This window comes from Schistocerca piceifrons, chromosome 8, assembly GCF_021461385.2.
Source record: "Schistocerca piceifrons isolate TAMUIC-IGC-003096 chromosome 8, iqSchPice1.1, whole genome shotgun sequence".
Lineage (NCBI taxonomy): Eukaryota > Metazoa > Arthropoda > Insecta > Orthoptera > Acrididae > Schistocerca > Schistocerca piceifrons.
In genome coordinates, this window is record NC_060145.1 from 34,264,173 (window position 1) to 34,287,064 (window position 22,892).

The 22,892-nt window shown below is 45.7% G+C and overlaps 1 protein-coding gene across 1 annotated transcript in view; it reads right to left on the bottom strand.

The window, feature by feature from the left end:
• Positions 1 to 22,892, bottom strand: part of LOC124711542 (UDP-glucosyltransferase 2-like) — a 125,403-nt gene that overhangs the window by 66,958 nt on the left and 35,553 nt on the right. Inside the window, exon 2 of the mRNA XM_047241677.1 lies at positions 7,053 to 7,299. Within this exon, the coding sequence (XP_047097633.1) occupies positions 7,053 to 7,299 (247 nt within the window). The remainder of the gene's footprint in view (positions 1 to 7,052; positions 7,300 to 22,892) is intronic.

Consider the following 22,892-nt stretch of genomic DNA (forward strand, 5'->3'; position numbering starts at 1 on the left):
CTGAGCGGTTCTAGGCGCTTCAGTCAAGAACCGCACTGTTGCTATGGTCGCAGGTTCGAATCCTGCCTCGGGCATGGATGTGGGTGTGATGTCCTTAGGTTAGTTAAGTTCAAGTAGTTCTAAGTTTAGGGAACTGATGACCTCCGATGTTAGATCCCATAGTGCTCAGAGCCATTTGGACCATTCTGCATAATGCAGTTTTTACCAGGAATGATTTGTAGTACAATTTGTTTATTATTTTCTATTACACCATTTTTAGTGTTCCTCTGGCACCAGTTCGCTGCTTAAGCCACAGAGGAATTCAGAGCGTATTTCACGATTTTATTTGCTGCAGTTAATGCAGCTGTTTTACATATGTCCGTTTTTGTAAACAAACCGTGCGGTTTGCTTCCAGATAATCTGACAACTGCTGCCGGTGAGCGCTGCGGTCACAAATGACGATGAAGAACACGCTGTGTTCCATGAGATGCAGGAGGTCGTTTTATATCATGCAGCTGCCACAACAGATACTAAATTTCGCTTGCTTCATGATGAGAGACACTTCCTATGTGTGAATGGATTTAGTAGGGGAATGGCTAAACCACTACAGTCGATTCGGCTTGTAAATTTTGAATAGACATTTTTAAAATGGTAATGATGACAGATTATGATGACCAAGGGAAGACCACTATGATTTTTACCCTTCCACTCTTCCCTCCAGTACTAAATTGGTGATCCCTTGACATCTCGGAATGTGTCCCACCAACCGATTCCTTCTTCTAGTCAAGTTGTGCCGCAAATATCTCTGCTCCCCATTTCTCTTCAGTACCTCCTCAGTAGATATGTGCTCTACTCACCTAATCTTCAACATTCTTCTATAGCACCACATTTCAAAAGCTTCTATTCTCTTCTTGTCTAAACAGTTTATCGTCCATATTTCACTTCCATACACGTCTACACTCCATACAAATACTATCAGAAAAGACTTCTTGACCCTTAAATTTATACTCTTATGTTAACAACTTCTTCTTCTTCAGAAAAGTTTTTCTTGCCATTGACAGTCTACTGTTTATATCCTCTCTATTTCAGCCATCATCAGTTGCTTTGCTGCCCTAATATCAAAACTCATCTATTACTTTCAGTGTCTCCTTTCCTAATCTAATTCCCTCAGCATCACCTGATTTAATTTCGACTACATTCCATGATAATCATTTTGCTTTTGTTGATGTTCGTCTTATATCCTCCTTTCCAGACACTGCACATTTCCTTTGCTGCCTATGACAGAATAACAATGTCATCAGCATAGTTTTTGTTTCTTTTCCCTGATATTTAATTCCTACTCCAGATTTTCCTTTTGTTTCAATTACTGCTTGTCAGTGTACGGACTGAATAACACTGACGATACACACAAACCATGACTCACCCCTTTCTCAACCACTCCTTCCATTTCTTGTCCCTCGACTCTTATAATTCCTGTCTGATTACTGTACAAGCTGTAAATAGCCTTTTGCTCACTGTATTTTAGCCCTGCTACCTTCGGAATTTCAAGGAGAGTACCCCAGTCAACATTGTCAAAAGCTTTCTCAATGTCTACAAATGCTACGTATGTATATTTTCCTTTCTTCAATCTGTTTTCTAAGAAAAGTCGTACGATCAGTATTGTATAGTGTGTGCCTATACTTCTCTGAAATCTTCTTTCTGTCTTTTATGATCTTCCCAGATCATGGTGTCTACCAGTTTTTCAATTCTTCTGAAAAGAATTAGTGTCAGTATTTTGCAACCATGACTGATTCAACTGCTAGTTCGGTATTATTTACACCTATCAGCACCTGCTTTCTTTAGAAAGCAGGAGAGGTATTGTTATATATATAAAAGTGCAGGGAACCTTTGTTCTAGCACAGCTTGTCCAAGAAAGTATGTAGGAGTGTAGCTGTGAAGTTTGGGAAGCAGGGAAGGAGCACTGGGGAAAGGGAAGCTGTGAGGAGTGGGGCGAAGGGGCGGCTTGATATTGGCTGGATAGCTCACTGCTTAAGAGCATGACCACGGAAGAGGTCCTGGGTATGAATCCTGGTCTGATGTTGTTGTTGTTGTGGTCTTCAGTCTTGAGACTGGTTTGATGCAGCTCTCCATACTACTCTATCCTGTGCAAGCTTCTTCATCTCCCAGTACTTACCGCAACCTACATCCTTCTGAATCTGCTTAGTGTATTCATCTCTTGGTCTCCCTCTACGATTTTTACCCTCCACGCTGCTTTCCAATGCTAAATTTGTGATCCCTTGATGCCTCAGAACATGTCCTACCAACCGGTCCCTTCTTCTTGTCAAGTTGTGCCACAAACTCCTCTTCTCCCCAATTCTGTTCAATACCTCCTCATTAGTTATGTGATCTACCCATTTAATCTTCAGCATTCTTCTGTAGCACCGTATTTCGAAAGCTTCTATTCTCTTCTTGTTCAAACTATTTATCTTCCATGTTTCACTTCCATGGATGGCTACACTCCATACAAATACTTCCAGAAACGACTTCCTGACACTTAAATCTATACTCGATGTTAACAAATTTCTCTTCTTCAGAAGTGCTCTTCTTGCCATTGCCAGTCTACATTTTATATCCTCTCTACTTCGAGGATAATCAGTTATTTTGCTCCCCAAATAGCAAAACTCCTTTACTACTTTAAGTGTCTCATTTCCTAATCTAATTCCCTCAGCATCACCCGACTTAATTCGACTACTTCCATTATCCTCGTTTTGCTTTTGTTGATGTTCATCTTATATCCTCCTGTCAAGGCACTGTCCATTCCGTTCAACTGCTCTTCCAAGTCCTTTGCTGCCTCTGACAGAATTACAATGTCATCGGCGAACCTCAATGTTTTTATTTCTTCTCCACGGATTTTAATACCTACTCTGAATTTTTCTTTTGTTTCCTTTACTGCTTGCTCAATATACAGATTGAATAACATCAGGGAGAGGCTACAAACCTGTCTCACTCCCTTCCCAACCGCTGCTTCCCTTTCATGTCCCTCGACTCTTATAACTGCCATCTGGTTTCTGTACAAATTGTAAATAGCCTTTCGCTCCCTGTATTTAACCCCTGCCACCTTTGGAATTTGAAAGAGAGTGTTGCAGTCTACATTGTCAAAAGCTTTCTCTAAGTCTACAAATGCTAGAAACGTAGGTTGGCCTTTCCTTAATCTATTTTCTATATACACTCCTGGAAATGGAAAAAAGAACACATTGACACCGGTGTGTCAGACCCACCATACTTGCTCCGGACACTGCGAGAGGGCTGTACAAGCAATGATCACACGCACGGCACAGCGGACACACCAGGAACCGCGGTGTTGGCCGTCGAATGGCGCTAGCTGCGCAGCATTTGTACACCGCCGCCGTCAGTGTCTGCCAGTTTGCCGTGGCATACGGAGCTCCATCGCAGTCTTTAACACTGGTAGCATGCCGCGACAGCGTGGACGTGAACCGTATGTGCAGTTGACGGACTTTGAGCGAGGGCGTATAGTGGGCATGCGGGAGGCCGGGTGGACGTACCGCCGAATTGCTCAACACGTGGGGCGTGAGGTCTCCACAGTACATCGATGTTGTCGCCAGTGGTCGGCGGAAGGTGCAAATGCTCGTCGACCTGGGACCGGACCGCAGCGACGCACGGATGCACGCCAAGACCGTAGGATCCTACGCAGTGCCGTAGGGGACCGCACCGCCACTTCCCAGCAAATTAGGGACACTGTTGCTCCTGGGGTATCGGCGAGGACCATTCGCAACCGTCTCCATGAAGCTGGGCTACGGTCCCGCACACCGTTAGGCCGTCTTCCGCTCACGCCCCAACATCGTGCAGCCCGCCTCCAGTGGTGTCGCGACAGTCGTGAATGGAGGGACGAATGGAGACGTGTCGTCTTCAGCGATGAGAGTCGCTTCTGCCTTGGTGCCAATGATGGTCGTATGCGTGTTTGGCGCCGTGCAGGTGAGCGCCACAATCAGGACTGCATACGACCGAGGCACACAGGGCCAACACCCGGCATCATGGTGTGGGGAGCGATCTCCTACACTGGCCGTACACCACTGGTGATCGTCGAGGGGACACTGAATAGTGCACGGTACATCCAAACCGTCATCGAACCCATCGTTCTACCATTCCTAGACCGGCAAGGGAACTTGCTGTTCCAACAGGACAATGCACGTCCGCATGTATCCCGTGCCATCCAACGTGCTCTAGAAGGTGTAAGCAACTACCCTGGGCAGCAAGATCTCCGGATCTGTCCCCCGTTGAGCATGTTTGGGACTGGATGAAGCGTCGTCTCACGCGGTCTGCACGTCCAGCACGAACGCTGGTCCAACTGAGGCGCCAGGTGGAAATGGCATGGCAAGCCGTTCCACAGGACTACATCCAGCATCTCTACAATCGTCTCCTAGGGAGAATAGCAGCCTGCATTGCTGCGAAAGGTGGATATACACTGTACTAGTGCCGACATTGTGCATGCTCTGTTGCCTGTGTCTATGTACCTGTGGTTCTGTCAGTGTGATCATGTAATGTATCTGACCCCAGGACTGTGTCAATAAAGTTTCCCCTTCCTGGGACAAAGAATTCACGGTGTTCTTATTTCAATTTCCAGGAGTGTAGGTCGTAGGGTCAGTATGCCTCACGTGTTCCAATATTTCTACAGCATCCAAACTGATCTTCCCCAAGGTCAGCTTCTACCAGTTTTTCCATTCATCTGTAAAGAATTCGCATTAGTATTTTGCAGCTGTGACTTATTAAGCTGATAGTTCGGTAATTTTCACATCTGTCAACACCTGCTTTCTTTGGGATTGGAATTATTATATTCTTCTTGAAGTCTGAGGGTATTTCGCCTGTCTCATACATCTTGCTCACCAGATGGTAGAGTTTTGTCAGGACTGGCTCTCCCAAGGCCGTCAGTAGTTGTCTGCTCCTGGGGCCTTGTTTTGACTCAGGTCTTTCAGTGCTCTGTCAAACTCTTGATGCATTATCATATCTCCCATTTCATCTTCATCTACATCCTCTTCCATTTCCATAATATTGTCCTCAAGTACATCGCCCTTGTATAGACCCTCTATATACTCCTTCCACCATTCTGCTTTCCCTTCTTTACTTAGAACTGGGTTTCCATCTGAGCTCTTGATATTCATACAAGTGGCTCTCTTTTCTCCAAAGGTCCTTTTAATTTTCCTGTAGGCAGTATCTATCTTACCCCTTGTGAGATAAGCCTCTACATCCTTACATTTGTGCTCTAGCCATTCCTGGTTAGCCATTTTGCACTTCCTGTCGATCTCATTTTTGAGACGTTTGTATTCCTTTTTGCCTGCTTCATTTACTGCGTTTTTATATTTTCTCCTTTCATCAATTAAATTCAATATTTCTTCTGCTACCCAAGGATTTCTGCTAGCCCTTGTCGTTTTACCTCCTTGATCCTCTGCTGCCTCCACTACTTCATCCCTCAGAGCTACCTATTCTTCTTCTACTGTATTTCTTTCCCCCATTCCTGTCAATTTTTCCCTTATGCTCTCCCTGAAACTGTGTACAACCTCTGGTTTAGTCAATTTATCCAGGTCCCATCTCCATAAATTCCCACCTTTTTGCTGTTTCTTCAGCCTTAATCTACAGTTCATAACCAATATATTGTGGTCAGAGTCCACATGTGTCTCTGGAAATGCCTCACAATTTACAACCTGGCTATTAAATCTCTGTCTTACTATTATATAATCTGCCTGATACCTTCTGGTATCTCCAGGATTCTTCCATGTATAAAACCTTGTTTTATGATTCTAGAACTAAGTGTTAGCTATGATTAAGTTACGTTCTGTGCAAAATTCTACCAGACGGCTTCCTCTTTCATTTCTTACCCGCAATCCATATTCACGTACTATGTTTCCTTCTCTCCCATTTCCTACTCTCGAATTCCAGTCATCCATGACTATTAAATTTTCTTCTTCCTTCACTACCTGAATAATTATTTTTTATCTCATCATACATTTCATCAATTTCTTCATCATCTGCATAGCTAGTTGGCATATAAACTTGTGCTACTGTAGTAGGCATGGGCTTTGTGTCTATCTTGGCCACAATAATGTGTTCACTATGCTGTTTGTATTAGCTTACCCGTACTCTTATTTTTTGTTCATTATTAACGCTACTCTTGCTCTACCCCTATTCGATTTTGTATTTATAACCCTGCATTCACCTGACCAAAAGTCTTGTTCCTCCTGCCACCGAACTTCACTAATTCCCACTATATCTAACTTTAACCTATCCATATTCCTATTTAAATTTTCTGACCTACCTGGCCGATTAAGGGATCTGATATTCCACGCCCCGATCCATAGAACGCCAGTTTTCTTTCTCCTGATAACGACGTCCTCTTGAATAGTCCCCGCCCGGAGATCCGAATGGGGGGCTATTTTACCTCCGGAATATTTTACCTAAGAGGACGCCATCATCATTTAACCATACAGTAAAGCTCCATGCCCTCGGGAAAAATTACGGCTGTGGTTTCCGCTTGCTTTCAGCCGTTCGCAGTACTACTACAGCAAGGCCGTTTTAGTTAGTTCAAAGGAGGCTCTGAGCACTATGGGACTTAACATCTGAGGTCATCAGCCCCCTAGAACTTAGAACTACTTAAACCTAACTAACCTAAGGACATCACACACATCCATGCCCGAGGCAGGATTCGAACCTGCGACCGTAGCGGTCGCGCGGTTCTATACTGAAGCGCCTAGAACCGCTTGACCACACTGGCCGGCGTTTTAGTTAGTGTTACAAGGCCAGATTAGTCAATGATCCAGACTGTTGCCCCTGCAACTACTGAAAAGGCTGCTGCCCCTCTTGCACCTACAGTACGGCCATCTTTATTGCTGAGGCACGCAAGCCTCCCCACCAGTGGCAAGGTTCATGGTTCATGGGGGGCCTGATCTGATATACAGTTTTAATCTGCCAGGAAGTTTCAAAGCAGAGCACCGTGCGCTGCAGAGAGATATTCGTTCTGTTTTTCTTTTTTGAGATTTCTTGTTATATTACGGGATTCAGTGTAGAAGTGAGAGGTGGCTTACCCTGAGGTGCGGCGCCCTGCGAGGCCTCGAGGCTGATGTGCTCCCAGCCAGGCGGCGGATTCTCCTCGGGGAAGTAGGCGATGACGGTGAGGCGGTGCCCGCGGGCCACCAGCGCATGCAGCAGCTGCCGGAACACGTGCCAGTGGCTCTTGCTGGGGAAGGGGAACGCCGCCAAGATGTCCGCCGCCTCGCAGGGAGGCGCCAGCGCCGACAGCGCCACGGCGGCGGCCACCGCCACCAGCAGGACCTGCCGCGTAAACATGTAAAGGCAAGGCGTCACTCATCGAGGAAATAATAATAGTCTACCGACAGTGAAATTCGCGTACAAGTCTACTTCTTTCCTCACCTACTGGACTGTCTAATACGTTTAAACTTCTTCCTATTATTGATAGAGTCGATATTTCCACCACTTCTTTGCTGAGTCAGTAATTTCATCACTTTTGCTGACTGTGTATTACTTTCTGTGTTGCAAAATACCTTGGAAATACTCTGTCGGAAAAAAATTACAACGCCAGAATAATTAATGTGGAATAATGAAATTTGAGGAATACATTTGTGTTGTTGTTATTCTGGTCTTCAGTCCTGAGACTGGTTTGATGCAGCTCTCCGTGTTACTCTATCCTGTGCAAGCTTCTTCATCTCCCAGTACCTACTGCAACGTACATCCTTCTGTATCTGTTTGGTGTATTCATCTCTTTGTCTCCCTCTACGATTTTTACCCTCCACGCTGCCCTCCAATACTAAATTGGTGATCCCTTGATGCCTCAGAACATGTGCCACCAACCGATCCCTTCTTCTAGTCAAGTTGTGCCACAAACTTCTCTTTTCCCCAATCCTATTCAATACCCCCTCATTAGTTATATGATCTACCCATCTAATCTTCACCATTCTTCTGTAGCACCACATTTCGAAAGCGTCTGTTCTCTTCTTGTCCAAACTACTCATTGTCCATGTTTCACTTCCATACATGGCTACACTCCATACAAATTGTGTACCTAACATATTTAAGTGATAAACTTTGCAAAATCTCAGGTTACTGTAAGCGCGAGATAAGCTATTGCAAATGTGAAATTCTGGTACATTAACAACCGGTGTAACCGCCATACTGTTGAATTCAAGCATGAATTATTGTACTGGAGCCGGCTGTCAGTTTGTGGGATGAAGTTCCATGTCTGTTGCACTTAGTCGATCAATACAGGGGTTGTTAATGCTGGTTGTGTATGACGCTGGAGTTGTCCAATGATGTTCCGTATGAGCTCGATTGGAGACAGATCTGGCGATCAAGCAGGCCAAGGCAACATTTCGACACTCTGTAGAGCACGTTGGCTTACCACAGAGGTATGTGGGCGAACGTTATTCTGTCGGAAAACACCTCCTGTAATGCTTTCCATTAATGGCAGCACATCGGGTCGAATCACCAGGGCGACGTACAAATTCGTAGTCAGTGTCTGTGGGATAAGCACGAGAGTGTTTCTGTTGTCATACGAAACTGCACCACAGAGCATGCCTCCAGGTGCAAATCCAGTGTGTCAGCGTGCAGACAAGTCGGTTGCAAGCCGTCAGCTGGCCCCTTCGAACTGACACACAACCAGCACTGCTACCGCGGCAGACCCAAATTCCATTAAAAAACACAACAGACCTCCACCCTGCCCTCCAATGACCTCTCGCTTGACGTCACTAAAGTCGCAAATGGCTGTGGTTTGGGGTCAGTAGAGTGACGCTACATGGTGTCTGGCTCGCAGCTCTCTTTGAAGTAACGAATCTGTAACAGTTCGTTGCATCGCCATCATGCCAACTGCTGCTCAGACTGCTACTGCAGATGCAGTACGATGCAACAGAGCCATATCCCTAACACAGGCCTTCCCTGACGGTAGTGCCAAGTAGAGTTGTGGCGATTCGTGAATGAATCATTCATCTGAACGACTCTAAATAAAGAATGGTAAGAATCGAATCGTCATACGGACGAATCGTCGTTCAAAAGAATCGTAAGAACGATTGCGTGTCTCCGAGTCGTAACGATTCCCAAGTTCCAACGATTCATCCATTCTTAGTACGCTATGCTTCGAAGGCAACTTCCGAATCATGCCGAGTCGTGCCGAGTGATTACGACCGCCAGATGGCAGTCAAGTGGAGGATGCGTGTGAACAAAGGAAGCTCGGAACGAACAAACGAAGTTTGTGGGCCGTAATATTACTCGTGAAAACTAAGCTGAACTTGGCGGTGGCTGGCGCGAACGAGCGTAAAGGCATTTCCCATTTACTATCGCTACCATCAGCCACCGCGTAGACGTCAGCTTAGCTTGGGCGAGTAATACACGAACTAGTGATATCAGAAACGATATACAGCGAGTACACAGCTCCAAATACACACGATTAAAATCAAGAAATCTAAGTATGATGAATAAATACGTACCTCTTATTTGTTGAAGATGCAATGCAAAACACACACACCTTCTTTACACACGAGCGATAGCACTTGGATTATGTACACTCCTGGAAATTGAAATAAGAACACCGTGAATTCATTGTCCCAGGAAGGGGAAACTTTATTGACACATTCCTGGGGTCAGATACATCACATGATCACACTGACAGAACCACAGGCACATAGACACAGGCAACAGAGTATGCACAATGTCGGCACTAGTACAGTGTATATCCACCTTTCGCAGCAATGCAGGCTGCTATTCTCCCATGGAGACGATCGTAGAGGTGCTGGATGTAGTCCTGTGGAACGGCTTGCCATGCCATTTCCACCTGGCGCCTCAGTTGGACCAGCGTTCGTGCTGGACGTGCAGACCGCGTGAGACGACGCTTCATCCAGTCCCAAACATGCTCAATGGAGGACAGATCCGGAGATCTTGCTGGCCCGGGTAGTTGACTTACACCTTCTAGAGCACGTTGGGTGGCACGGGATACATGCGGACGTGCATTGTCCTGTAACAGCAAGTTCCCTTGCCGGTCTAGGAACGGTAGAACGATGGGTTCGATGACGGTTTGGATGTACCGTGCACTATTCAGTGTCCCCTCGACGATCACCAGTGGTGTACGGCCAGTGTAGGAGATCGCTCCCCACACCATGATGCCGGGTGTTGGCCCTGTGTGCCTCGGTCGTATGCAGTCCTGATTGTGGCGCTCACCTGCACGGCGCCAAACACGCATACGACCATCATTGGCACCAAGGCAGAAGCGACTCTCATCGCTGAAGACGACACGTCTCCATTCGTCCCTCCATTCACGCCTGTCGCGACACCACTGGAGGCGGGCTGCACGATGTTGGGGCGTGAGCGGAAGACGGCCTAACGGTGTGCGGGACCGTAGCCCAGCTTCATGGAGACGGTTGCGAATGGTCCTCGCCGATACCCCAGGAGCAACAGTGTCCCTAATTTGCTGGGAAGTGGCGGTGCGGTCCCCTACGGCACTGCGTAGGATCCTACGGTCTTGGCGCGCATCCGTGCGTCGCTGCGGTCCGGTCCCAGGTCGACGGGCACGTGCACCTTCCGCCGACCACTGGCGACAACATCGATGTACTGTGGAGACCTCACGCCCCATGTGTTGAGCAATTCGGCGGTACGTCCACCCGGCCTCCCGCATGCCCACTATACGCCCTCGCTCAAAGTCCGTCAACTGCACATACGGTTCACGTCCACGCTGTCGCGGCATACTACCAGTGTTAAAGACTGCGATGGAGCTCCGTATGCCACGGCAAACTGGCAGACACTGACGGCGGCGGTGTACAAATGCTGCACAGCTAGCGCCATTCGACGGCCAACACCGCGGTTCCTGGTGTGTCCGCTGTGCCGTGCGTGTGATCATTGCTTGTACAGCCCTCTCGCAGTGTCCGGAGCAAGTATGGTGGGTCTGACACAACGGTGTCAATGTGTTCTTTTTTCCATTTCCAGGAGTGTATTATATTTCGCGTATCTCAAAAACGGCCCTAACAATTTTGATTAAATTTTCTATTTAGACAGGTCTTTGCTTTTTGAGTTCACCTACGTAGTTCCATTCTTTCGTAAAAAGTCAATTTTACAATATATATATCCTACATAGTTCCATTCGTAAAAACGCAATTTTATATTATAAAAGCGCTATTTCAGATATTTTTATAACGCCATCTCGTAAAACTTTGTTAGTACATATTGAATGTAGTTAAAGTTTTGGTTTTTATGTTTATCTGTATCTAGGTATCTTTCCCTACAGCACGCTAAATTTGCTGTGTGGGAGGGCTGTCAGCTGCGTTATGAATTACAGGGGTGATGTGGACTTGGAAAGACATCTTAGCACAGAAAAACATAGGATGATATGAGCCAAACCACGTCTGCCTCACTGCTAGATTTTGTTACTATAAAACAGACGTCTGTAGTTAGATATGTTTAAGCCACACAACCAAACTGGCATACCACGTAATTTTGCACCACCTTTCGCACAAATCGACTCCTCTTTCCTGGCATACTGAAACAAAACAAAAGATGCAATCAAATCAAACGTGACCTTTCATCAGTTAAGGCACTACACGTATAAATCGAGAATCAGACTTGTAACGTCATATGCATGTTTACTCATAAATAAACTATTTCTAGCATATCTTATCATGACACAGTTCGATTGTAACCGCACTGACAATTTCAGACATGTCCTGCCATCTGTGAGTAAGATGTAGAACTTTTTGCATTCCGTAAGAATCGTGCCATCGCAGACTAGAATGAATTGTGAAAGAATCGTGAACGAATCGTAGGAATGGATTCGGAATGTGAGATTGAATCATAGGAATCGAATCAGGAAAAAGAATGGTGTTGCCCAACTATAGTGCCCGGTTGCCGTCCTGAGTCCGGTCTTCTTGCGACCGTACGTTCTCGTTACTACCGCTGCCAGCAAGCACTTACAGTGGCTACATTCTCGCCAAGTCTTCCTACAGTATTTCAGAAGCAACATGCAACTTCTCGTAGCCGTACTACCTGAACTGGTTAAAACTCAGCGAGGTGTTGATAATCGGCGTCTTTGTCGCCTTAAAGTCATTCTTGGCTAACATCAACGCACCACGTCCAATACTCAAAGGCAAATAACGCTCACGGCCGTTGCAGTGTGTATTTAAAGCAAACCTGATCTGCTTCCTCTTGGTGGCGCTACTAACGCCGATCTTACGACAGTTGCGTGAAATCTGAACGTGCGTCACCTTTCAGATATAGGAACACGCCTAGCAACTTTCCTTTTCGTCGCACATCTCCTCCTCAGCGTTGTGATTCCTCCCTCCGTCATCGTTTTAAACAGTAGTCTTTGTTTCTTTAGAAGTTTCTTTACTGTGACTGTGTACCATGGTGCTTTCCAATCATTATGAACTATTTTACTGGGTACATACCTACCCAGTGAAACTATTCTTTTCAACTAGAGCCACAGTTTCCCTGCCGGCCGGTGTGGCCGTGCGGTTCTAGGCGCTTCAGTCTGGAACCGCGTGACCGCTACGGTCGCAGGTTCGAATCCTTCCTCGGGCATGGATGTGTGTGATGACCTTAGGTTAGTTAGGTTTAAGTAGTTCTCGGTTCTAGGGGACTGATGACCACAGATGTTAAGTCCGATAGTGCTGAGAGCCATTTGAACCACAATTTCCCTACATGATCTTCTCCTGTACCGAAAGTTTGAAACTCGTCATTGAGATACAACTCTATTGCTGTTTTATTTAGTTTACTGAATATGTAGATTTTTCTACTTGTTTTGGCTCTTAGGACTTAGGGCTATTCTGAGCGACCAGTTTCTGCCTACAAGACAGTACAAGGGGTGATCTATGATTGTGGGGCAAATGGTCAGCAAGTCACCAGTCGATTTAGCTATTTTTGTCTGTAGGTGAATCTTGGAGATGCCGCTGTACCCTTATTTTCAGGCAGTTCCTCATCTGACCTCGCGATGCTAGGTAGACCCTGTTCCAGACCTCCATACCTCAGGAGAAATCTGTGAAGTTAAAAAAAGTTTTTAAATTTGTGGTAAGGTCTTATGGGACCAAACTGCTGAGGTCATCTGTAGCTAAGCTTACACACTACTTAATCTAACTTAAACTAACTTACGCTAAGGACAACACGCACACCCATCCCCGAGGGAGGACTCGAACCTCGCGGGGGGAGCCGCGCGGACCGTGACAAGACGTCCTAGACCGCGCGGTTACCAAATGCGGCTCTGAGGAGGTATCAGGAATCGCACCCAGTCCATCCACACCGAAAACAGCGACGCTAACCGTTCGCGAAAGTGCTATTAAACTCCACTGTGTATCCTAGACATTGATGCACACTCTATATGGAAATATCTCTAGTTCTTGTACTATGGTTATGAATTGCTAAGTCAGTGAAGTTGGACAGAGGACAGAGAGAGCAGGGCAGAGGGAGGAAGACCTGGTGGGAACGATGGCGGTGGAGTAGACTGATCCACTCGTTTGGAAATCTTATCCACTACAGGTAATGGATGTGAAACTATCACAACCACAAGAAGGAGTTTTGTGACATAAACGGAACGTAGTAGACGTGTTTCTTCATATAAAGGACGATGTACCTTCAAAAATCGCGCCAGTCGCATAAGAGAGGCGCTAGTAGCACCACTATCAGCATGTAAATCAGATTTGCTTTAAATATATTCTGCAATGCTTGTGAGCGTTAGTCAGCTCTGAGACTGGGCGTGGTGAGTTGACGTTAGTCAATAACGCCTGTAAGGTGACACAGGCGCCATTATCTACAATTCACTGGGTTTGAACGAGCTTATGTAATAGGACTACATCTACATCTACATTTATTCTCCGCAAGCCAACGGTGTGTGGCGGAGGGCACTTTACGTGCCACTGTCATTACCTCTCTTTCCTGTTCCAGTCGCGTATGGTTCGCCGGAAGAACTACTGCCGGAAAGCCTCCGTGCGGGCTCGAATCTCTCTAATTTTACATTCGTGATCTCGGGAGGTATAAGTAGGGGGAAGCAATATATTTAATACCTCATCCAGACACGCATGCTCTCGAAATCTGGACAGCAAGCTACACCGTGATGCAGAGCGCCTCTCTTGCAGAGTCTGCCACTTGAGTTTGCTAAACATCTCCGTAACGCTATCACGGTTACCAAATAACCTTGTGACGAAACGCGCCGCTCTTCTTTGGATCTTCTCTATCTCCTCCGTCAACCCGATCTGGTACGGATCCCACACTGACGAGCAATACTCAAGTATAGGTCGAACGAGTGTTTTGTAAGCCTATTCCTTTGTTGATGGACTACATTTTCTAAGGACTCTCTCAATGAATCTCAACCTGGCACCCGCCTTACCAACAATTAATTTTATATGATCATTCCACTTCAAATCGTTCCGCACGCATACTCCCAAATATTTTACAGAAGTAACTGCTACCAGCGTTTGTTCCGCTATCATATAATCATACAATAAAGGATTCTTCTTTCTATGTATTCGCAATACATTACATTTGTCTATGTTAAGGGTCAGTTGCCACTTCCTGCAACAAGTGCCTATCCGCTGCAGATCTTCCTGCATTTCGCTGCAATTTTCTAATGCTGCAACTTCTCTGTATACTACGGCATAATCCGCGGGAAGCCGCATGGAACTTCCGACACTATCTACTAGGTCATTTATATATATTGTGTAAAGCAATGGTCCCATAACACTCCCCTGTGGCATGCCAGAGGTTACTTTAACGTCTGTAGACGTCTCTCCATTGAGAATAACATGCTGTATTCTGTTTGCTAAAAACTCTTCAATCCAGCCACACAGCTGGTCTGATATTCTGTAGGCTCTTACTTTCTTTATCAGGCGACAGTGCGGAACTGTATCGAACGCCTTCCGGAAGTCAAGGAAAATGGCATCTACCTTTGAGCCTGTATCTAATATTTTCTGGGTCTCATGAACAAATAAAGCGAATTGGGTCTCACACGATCACTGTTTCCGGAATCCATGTTGATTCCTACAGAGTAGATTCTGGGTTTCCAGAAACGACATGACACGCGAGCAAAAAACATGTTCTAGAATTCTACAACAGACAGACGTCAGGGATATAGGTCTATAGTTTTGCGCATCTGCTCGACGACCCTTCTTGAAGACTGGGACTACCTGTGCTCTTTTCCAATCATTTGGGACCTTCCGTTGCTCTAGAGACTTGTGGTACACGGCTGTTAGAAGGGGGGCAATTTCTTTCGCGTACTCTGTGTAGAATCGAATTGGTATCCCGTCAGGTCCAGTGGACTTTCCTCTGTTGACTGATTTCAGTTGCTTTTCTGTTCCTTGGACACTTATTTCGATGTCAGCCATTGTTTCGTTTGTGCTATGAGGAGCTGTATGCTCCTGCAAAAACACATGGCAAGCACGTGGCCACCATACGTGATTGTTGACAGCGGTGGTCACGAGAATGTAAAGTCGCAAGAAGACCGACCTCCGGACGGCCAAGTGTCATTACCGAGAGGGAAGGCCATAGTCTTCGGCGTATGGCTCTGGCGCCGTGTGTTGGTTACAAGGAGGTCAGTTGAGGGCGTGCAGCCAACCCGTCTGCATGCTACACACACACTGGATGGACCTACACGTGGATTTATTGTCTAGGGTGCGATTTCATATGACAGTAAGGGCGCTCTTGTGGTTATCCCACGCAGCCTGACTGCAAATCTGTCAATCTGGTGATTTGACCTGTTGTACTGGCATTCATGAATCGTATTCCAGGGGGTGTTTTCCAACAGGATAACACCCGCCTACATATCGCTGTTGTAACCCAACGTGCTCTACAGAGTGCCAACATGTTGTCTTGGCCTGTCTGGTGACCAGATCTGTCTCCAATCGAGCACATATGGGACATTATCGAATGACAATTCCAACGTCATCCACAACCAGCATTGGTTCAAATGGTTCAAATGGCTCTGAGCACTATGGGACTTAACTTCTGACGTCATCAATCCCCTAGAACTTAGAACTACCTAAACCTAACTAACCTAAGGACATCACACACATCCATGCCCGAGGCAGGATTCGAACCTGCGACCGTAACGGTCGCGCTGTTCCAGACTGTAGCGCCTAGATTTGCTCGCCCACCTCGGCCGGCCAACCAGCATTAGCTGTCCCTGGCAAAGTGCAACAAGCATGGAACTCCATCCCACAAACTGACCTCCGGCAACTGCACAACACAATACATGCACGTTTGCAGCTTTTAATTCAACATTCTGACGGTTACACCGGTTATTACAAATGTACCAGCAGTTCACGTTTGCAATGTCTTATTTCACGCGTACATTAACCTGTGATCTTGCAACGTCAGTCACTTAAATATATTACCTACACAAATTTACTTCTGAAATTTCATTGCACTATATTGATTGCAGTTTTTCCCGTCATTGTATTTCTATACACCAGCCTAGTCCATGCTGAGGAAAAGAAATGTGCGAAGCGATCACTGGTAAAGTATTATTAGGTTACAAGACTTGTGAGGCTTGGAATGGTTAGAAAAATTTCAAATAACGTTAAGACATAAGAAAATTTATTGTTTGCCATTAAAATAGAAAGTGAGCGCAGCAATTTATAAATTAGCTACCTGCGCAGAAAAGGGGATTATTTTGAAGCAATCCAGATTCATTAAATCAGAAATATATCAGCATTCCTGTATTTCTTTCCGTATAGTAGGGTAAAATGTGCTTCTCTGATTGGCTACTGGAATACTACTTTTCCTTGACTTCACTGAAAATCATTTCGTCCACTTTAACGAACATTTTGAAAAGCAAATGGCAATCTGATAACCCAGTCACGACGATAATGCTGCAGAGACTTTTGATGGAGTGAAAATCAACTGGCGGAGCAGAAATCTGGCGGCGAAACAGTTATTTAAGTAATCGACGCTGAACTGTGCAACAGCAACCAGGAGTGGAACTGGGAAACCAGTTAAACAAAAACCAGATTTTGGAATATATATACAGATAGTACGCTACGATCCAAACTTTCCGTTTGGTAACGACCAGAAAACAGGTTGGAATCGCCAAAACGACTCACAAAGGGGAAACTCCCCATTGCATCCTCCCTCAGCTTCAGTGTAAGTGGGGCTAGTGCACAGCCTATGAAAAACTGAACACAGATCAAGCATGAAAACAGGAAGAAGGTGTGCTGGACTGTGAAAAAAAGCAAAATAGGAACAGTGAACGGTCCAAGAGTAGCCGGAACAGAAATGCCGTCGTGGTTAAGTGGTTACGGTGTTGGGCTGCCAAGCGGCCGACCCGTGTGCGATCTTGTGGTGCCAATCTTTTTTTTTCCGCTGTTAGCTTTATTCAAATTTGTGTCTGTGTCGTGGTGTAACGTCCGTTTGCAACAGCGAGATGTAGGTAGGGATCTATAATGACAGTTGTTTTTGCACAACTACTCCAGTAGCAGCCGAAAGGAACTGGTTTTGAATGGAACTGCTAACGTTTGATGACAAGGCGACAAGTCAACCGAATCCTTCACCGGAAAACACGTCTGGCGTGTCATACACGGCATTAGTCACAGTACGTGTGTCATGTGATAGAAATACGTTATCGTAGCACCTAATTTGTACGACTGGTAAGAGCGTGAGACCTGCCACCTTGCCCGATATACACACATCAAAAGAAGTTTTGCATCACCTCGATTCCGAGAGTTCTGGAGCCTGTTCAGAAAATGGGAATAGAGATCAACATAAACATCATTTCTGCCATTTTTATTGCTCATGAAGTTGTACTACCATACAGCGAGACCTTCAGAGGTGGTGGTCCAGATTGCTGTAGTCACCGGTACTTCTAATACCCAGTAGCACGTCCTCTTGCATTGATGCATGCCTGTATTCTTCGTCGCATACTATCCACAAATTCATCAAGGTACTGTTGGTCCAGATTGTCACTCTCCTCAACGGCGACCCGGCGTAGATCCCTCAGAGTGGTTGGTGGGTCACTTCGTCCATAAATAGCCGTTTTCAATCTATCCCAGGCATGTTCGACAGGGTTCATGTCTGGAGAACATGCTGGCCACTCTAGACGAGCGATGTCGTTATCCTGAAGGAAGTCATTCACAAGATGTGCACGATGGGGGTGTGAATTGTCGTCCATGAAGACGAATGCTTCTCCAATACGCTGCCGATATGGTTGCACTATAGGTCGTAGGATGGCATCTACGTTTCGTACAGCCGTTAACGGCGCCTTCCATGACCACCAGCTTCGTAAGTCGACCTCACATAATGCCACCTCAAAACAGCATGGAACCACCATCTTGCTGCACTCGCTGGACAGTGTGTCTAAGGCATTCAGCCTGAACGGGTTACCTCCAAACACGTCTCCGACGATTATGTGGTTGAAGGCATATGCGACACTCATCGGTGAAGAGAACATGATGCCAATCCTGAGCGGTCCATTCGACATGTTGTTGGGCACATCTGTGCCGCGATACATGGTGTTGTGGTTGCAAATGTGGACCTCGCCATGGACGTCGGGAGTCGAGTTGCGCATGGTGCAGCCTATTGCGCACAGTTTGAGTCGTAACACGACGTCCTGTGGCTGCACGAAAAGCATTACTCAACATGGCGGCGTTGCTGTCGGGGTTTCTCCGAGCCATAATCCGTAGATAGCGGTCATCCACTGCGGTAGTAGCCCTTGGGCGGCCAGAGCGAGGCATTTCTTCGACGGTTCCTGTCTCTCTGTGCCTTCTGCATGTCCGAAGAACATCGCTTTGGTTCACTCGGAGACGCCTGGACACTATCATTGAAAGAGCCCTTCCCGGCACAAAATAACATTGCGGAAGCGATCGAACCGCGGTATTGACCGTCCAGCAATGGTTGAAGTACAGAGAACACGAGCCGTGTACCTTCTTCCTGGTGGAATGCCTGGAACTAATCGGCTGTCGGACCCCCTCCGTCTAATAGGCGCTGCTCATGCATGGTTGTTTACATATTTGGGCGGGTTTAGTGACATCTCTGAACAGTAATATGGACTGTGTCTGTGATACAATATCCACAGTCAACGTCTATAGTCAGTAGTTCTGGGACTGCGGTGATGCAAAACTTTTTTTGATCTGTGTAGATGTGATCACTCCCAAGGGAATGATGAAAACATAATAGTTTGTCACATGAGATGCAACAAATGATCGCAATAGTTTCATAATCACCCAGTTTTTCTGTGCTCTGTCAAAACATGTGTTTTTAACGTTTCTGAAGTAGCGTTCCTTTGTTGTAACATAGTTCTCACCCACTTATTTGTTGTTTTCATTTCTGTGAGATGTCTGTGTGGTGTCTCGCCTGCTCTCAACTATTCATAAGATTTATTTGCGACGGTAACGTATTTTTACCACGTGACTCATATTCTTTAAACAGTGTATAGTACAACTGCCCAGACTCATAAATAGATCAAACATTTCAATGACCGGACGGACAATTCGTAATGTTCTTGGAAAAAAAACACGAGGTAGTTTTGAACACGGCTCGCCCGCTTGGCAGTCCTACACCGAGACCACCTATGACGCCGTTGCTGTAGCACGCTGCTCTTTATTGGACTTCTTGTACTTGGACCGTTCACTATTTCTACGTGTTCAGTTTTGAACGGGCTATCTAACCCCTAAATCTAAATCTGAGGGGGGGGGGGGGGGTGCGATGTGCGATGGGGAGTTCCCTTTTCAGTACAATTTCAACTGACATCTACCTACTCACTAACGTAATGTAGTTATGAACCTGAAGGATCAGATCAGATTAGTGAATCACTTTAATCAGCCGAACAACGCCCCCCCCCCCCCCCCACACACAGACACAGAGACAGACAGAGAGAGAGAGAGAGAGAGAGAGAGAGACAGAGAGAGAGAGAGAGAGAGCCTAAAATGTGCCTAATAAGAATTGTGAAGTTTCTGCATTATGAGAGGTGGCAGTTTGGTTTGTAATATTTGCCACAGAGAGCATGTTAGCTAAGGACTTGTTCGGAGGAGGCGTGTGCGCTAATACTGCAGGAAATGTGTTTAGGGAGCGTTTCCAGTTTAAGCATGTTTCAGTATTATAGCTTGTACCTTGGCTATTAGATCATTGTCAAATTAAGCATTTCATAGTATACATGGACTCAGGAAAGCTTCACACGACTGTTTACCGTTTTATTTTTTAAGCAGTGACTGTAAGGGGAGTTTTGTCAGAATCATTCACTTCTTCCGTTTTATATCCAGACTAAATTAGCGCCTGTTGCTTCGCTCACGCACACTGTATGGTCTGCACAGATTTTATTTGTTTTTCTTTAATCGAATTTTTTCGTTCACAAGTTGCAATGCCTTCTACACTCTTAGCGCCAAATTAAGGGTATAGCAGTTCATCTTTTCCGAATGTACTTCTGACCAAGAAGCGTTTCTTGTAGCCGGATTCCAAGGTTTTTGTAAATCATGCCTTTTGCATTCTTGTAGAGATATTTCCATAGAAACTTTCATCTCCTTTCTTGATAACTAACAGGGAAGTGAAACACCAGTATTCATAGATTTTCTAAAATATTTTAATACATCATTTGTAACGGCTTTATGTGAGCCGCTACATGGTTCTATGAATGTTAAGATCAGTGTAGCCAGCCATTGTGTAGAGTTTCGAATAATACTAAGGGCTACGTGGGGTTTCCTAAGTGGGGTTTCCTACAAGGGTGCAGCAGGTAGCGAAGGTGTCCCGAGGAACCGGTTCCCTAACGAGGTGTTTGCAGACTGAGACTCTCCCACTGCTTGTCTACCCCAGTCGCTCACCCTCAGTGCAGGTGTTGTCCCCGTTTCTCAGGCAGTGTCGTCGTCGATCAGCATCAATAATTTCGCAAAATTAACTTGCCGATTCTGGAGTTTCGTCATATATGTCATACGAAAGTAATTATTTGTATTTGGCGGATCTCATTCACAAAAGTACGCCCTCAACGGTATTTCTAAAGTTCTAATACACAATCTGCTACTTATTGAATTTTTATCTCAACAAAACTGAAATTTTACTAGGTAAATTTCTTACATAACATTGTCACTTGTCCTGTGAAGCTTCCAGAATTTTTGGTGAGGAAAGCGGAATGAGGAATCAGACAGCTGGTTGCCTACTTTTCTGTCAGAGACTTTTAAACATGATCATATTTGCTCCAACAGGAGCATTTTTCAGCTGATTATTATGTAGTTCATTTTATAAAGATGAAATTCCAACTAGATGAACTTTGGTGGAGTCATCTATATTAAGCAACGAATTTTATCATCTGTAGACATCAAGAACAACACTCTAGTTATCGAGACTTTATACGCCGCATCTAACCATAGGGAAATATACTGTAATTTCTTTCAGATGAACACGCCCATTGTCGCGTAAATCTTTATCTAATTACTAAGTGTAAACCCGGCGTTGCCCAGATATTTATTCATCCCAGTTTTATGTCAGTTCATCCCCTCTTCCCTCACCTCTCTTGTCCATTTATTCCTATCTCGTCTCTCTATCCACATCCTACTTCCGCCCATCTGTCTCTCTTTCCATCTCCTCCATCTGCACCCCCCCCCCTCTCTCACAACACTTCCTCCTCCTCTCCTTCTCCATCCATCTTCCCGTCTCTGTCCACCTCCTCCTCCGCTTTTTCAAATAGTACATCAAATTCACAATAACACCCCTAATTTATGATCAAAAAATGGTTCAAATGGCTCTGAGCACTATGGGACTGAATATCTGAGGTCATCAGTCCCCTAGAACTTAGAACCACTTAAACCTAACTAACCTAAGGACATCACACACATCCATGCCCGAGGCAGGATTCGAACCTGCGACCGTAGCGGTCGTGCGGTTCTAGAGTGAAGCGAATAGAACTGCTCGGCCACACCAGCCGGCCCCTAATTTATGTATTTATTACAGTGTTCCATTAGTCGTTCATCACCTTCCCCTTTCTCTGTTCACCTGCTGCTCCCTCTCTCTTTTAATCTGCTTCTTTCACTTCTCTGGATGCACCTCCTCCCCCCTCCCCGCCCCCATCACGTTCTCCTCTCTCTGTATATCTCCTCCGCCTCCGTAATGCCATCTCCTGTTTCCCCGTCTATGGAAAAATACGTATATCTGCCAACTTTCATGCTGAGTGACGAGACGATGTTGAATGTATTTAAAGGTAGGCCAACCATCCGCCATCCAGCATACGTTGGCTTGAGTGAATGCCTTCACCACGAAAACATACATACATGAGCAAACTCCCAAGCTGATCAGTCAAATGGTGTGTAATTCTGTTGTAAGGCACCCTCCGCCATACGCCGTATGAAATTTCACGTAGACGGTGAGGTTCCCCTTGCTTTGAAGATGAAATGTACAAAATTTCATCAATATCGAAATTTTATGTGGACAGTGACCTTCCTCTTGATTAGGGAAATAGGAATCCATTTTTATACACCCCGTTCGCTCTATGCCGACTTAGTTGCGAAACATAAATAATAGATTCGAACAACAGAAATCATGTAATGATTTCTGTCGTATAAGGGGCAACATAGCTATTAAATAATGGTAACGAGATTACGAGAGCAGTCACTTTCAGTGTTACGTAAAATAACGTTATACCTTGTAAATTATCATGACACACAAAATGAAGATGATAAGCAGTGTGGGGCTTCCTTCCGTATGCGTTTGAAACTCTCGGAGAAATTCTGTGTGGTGAGGAGGGTGGAAGGGGGCAGCAAGGGGAGCCTCGATTTGTTTTGCCGGCCCGGGCCTCTGACAGGTTTAGTGTGCCACTGCTCGTAGGAAACCCCACGGTAGGAAACCCCACGAGACCCTACTACGTTGGGTCAGAGAGGCATTAGTGGCCACTGATCAGCACCCACTGTGAGGTTGGTACTGGTAGAAACCGCCTACGGCCTGTGGGCCCTTCTAACCCCGTGTGTGGACCC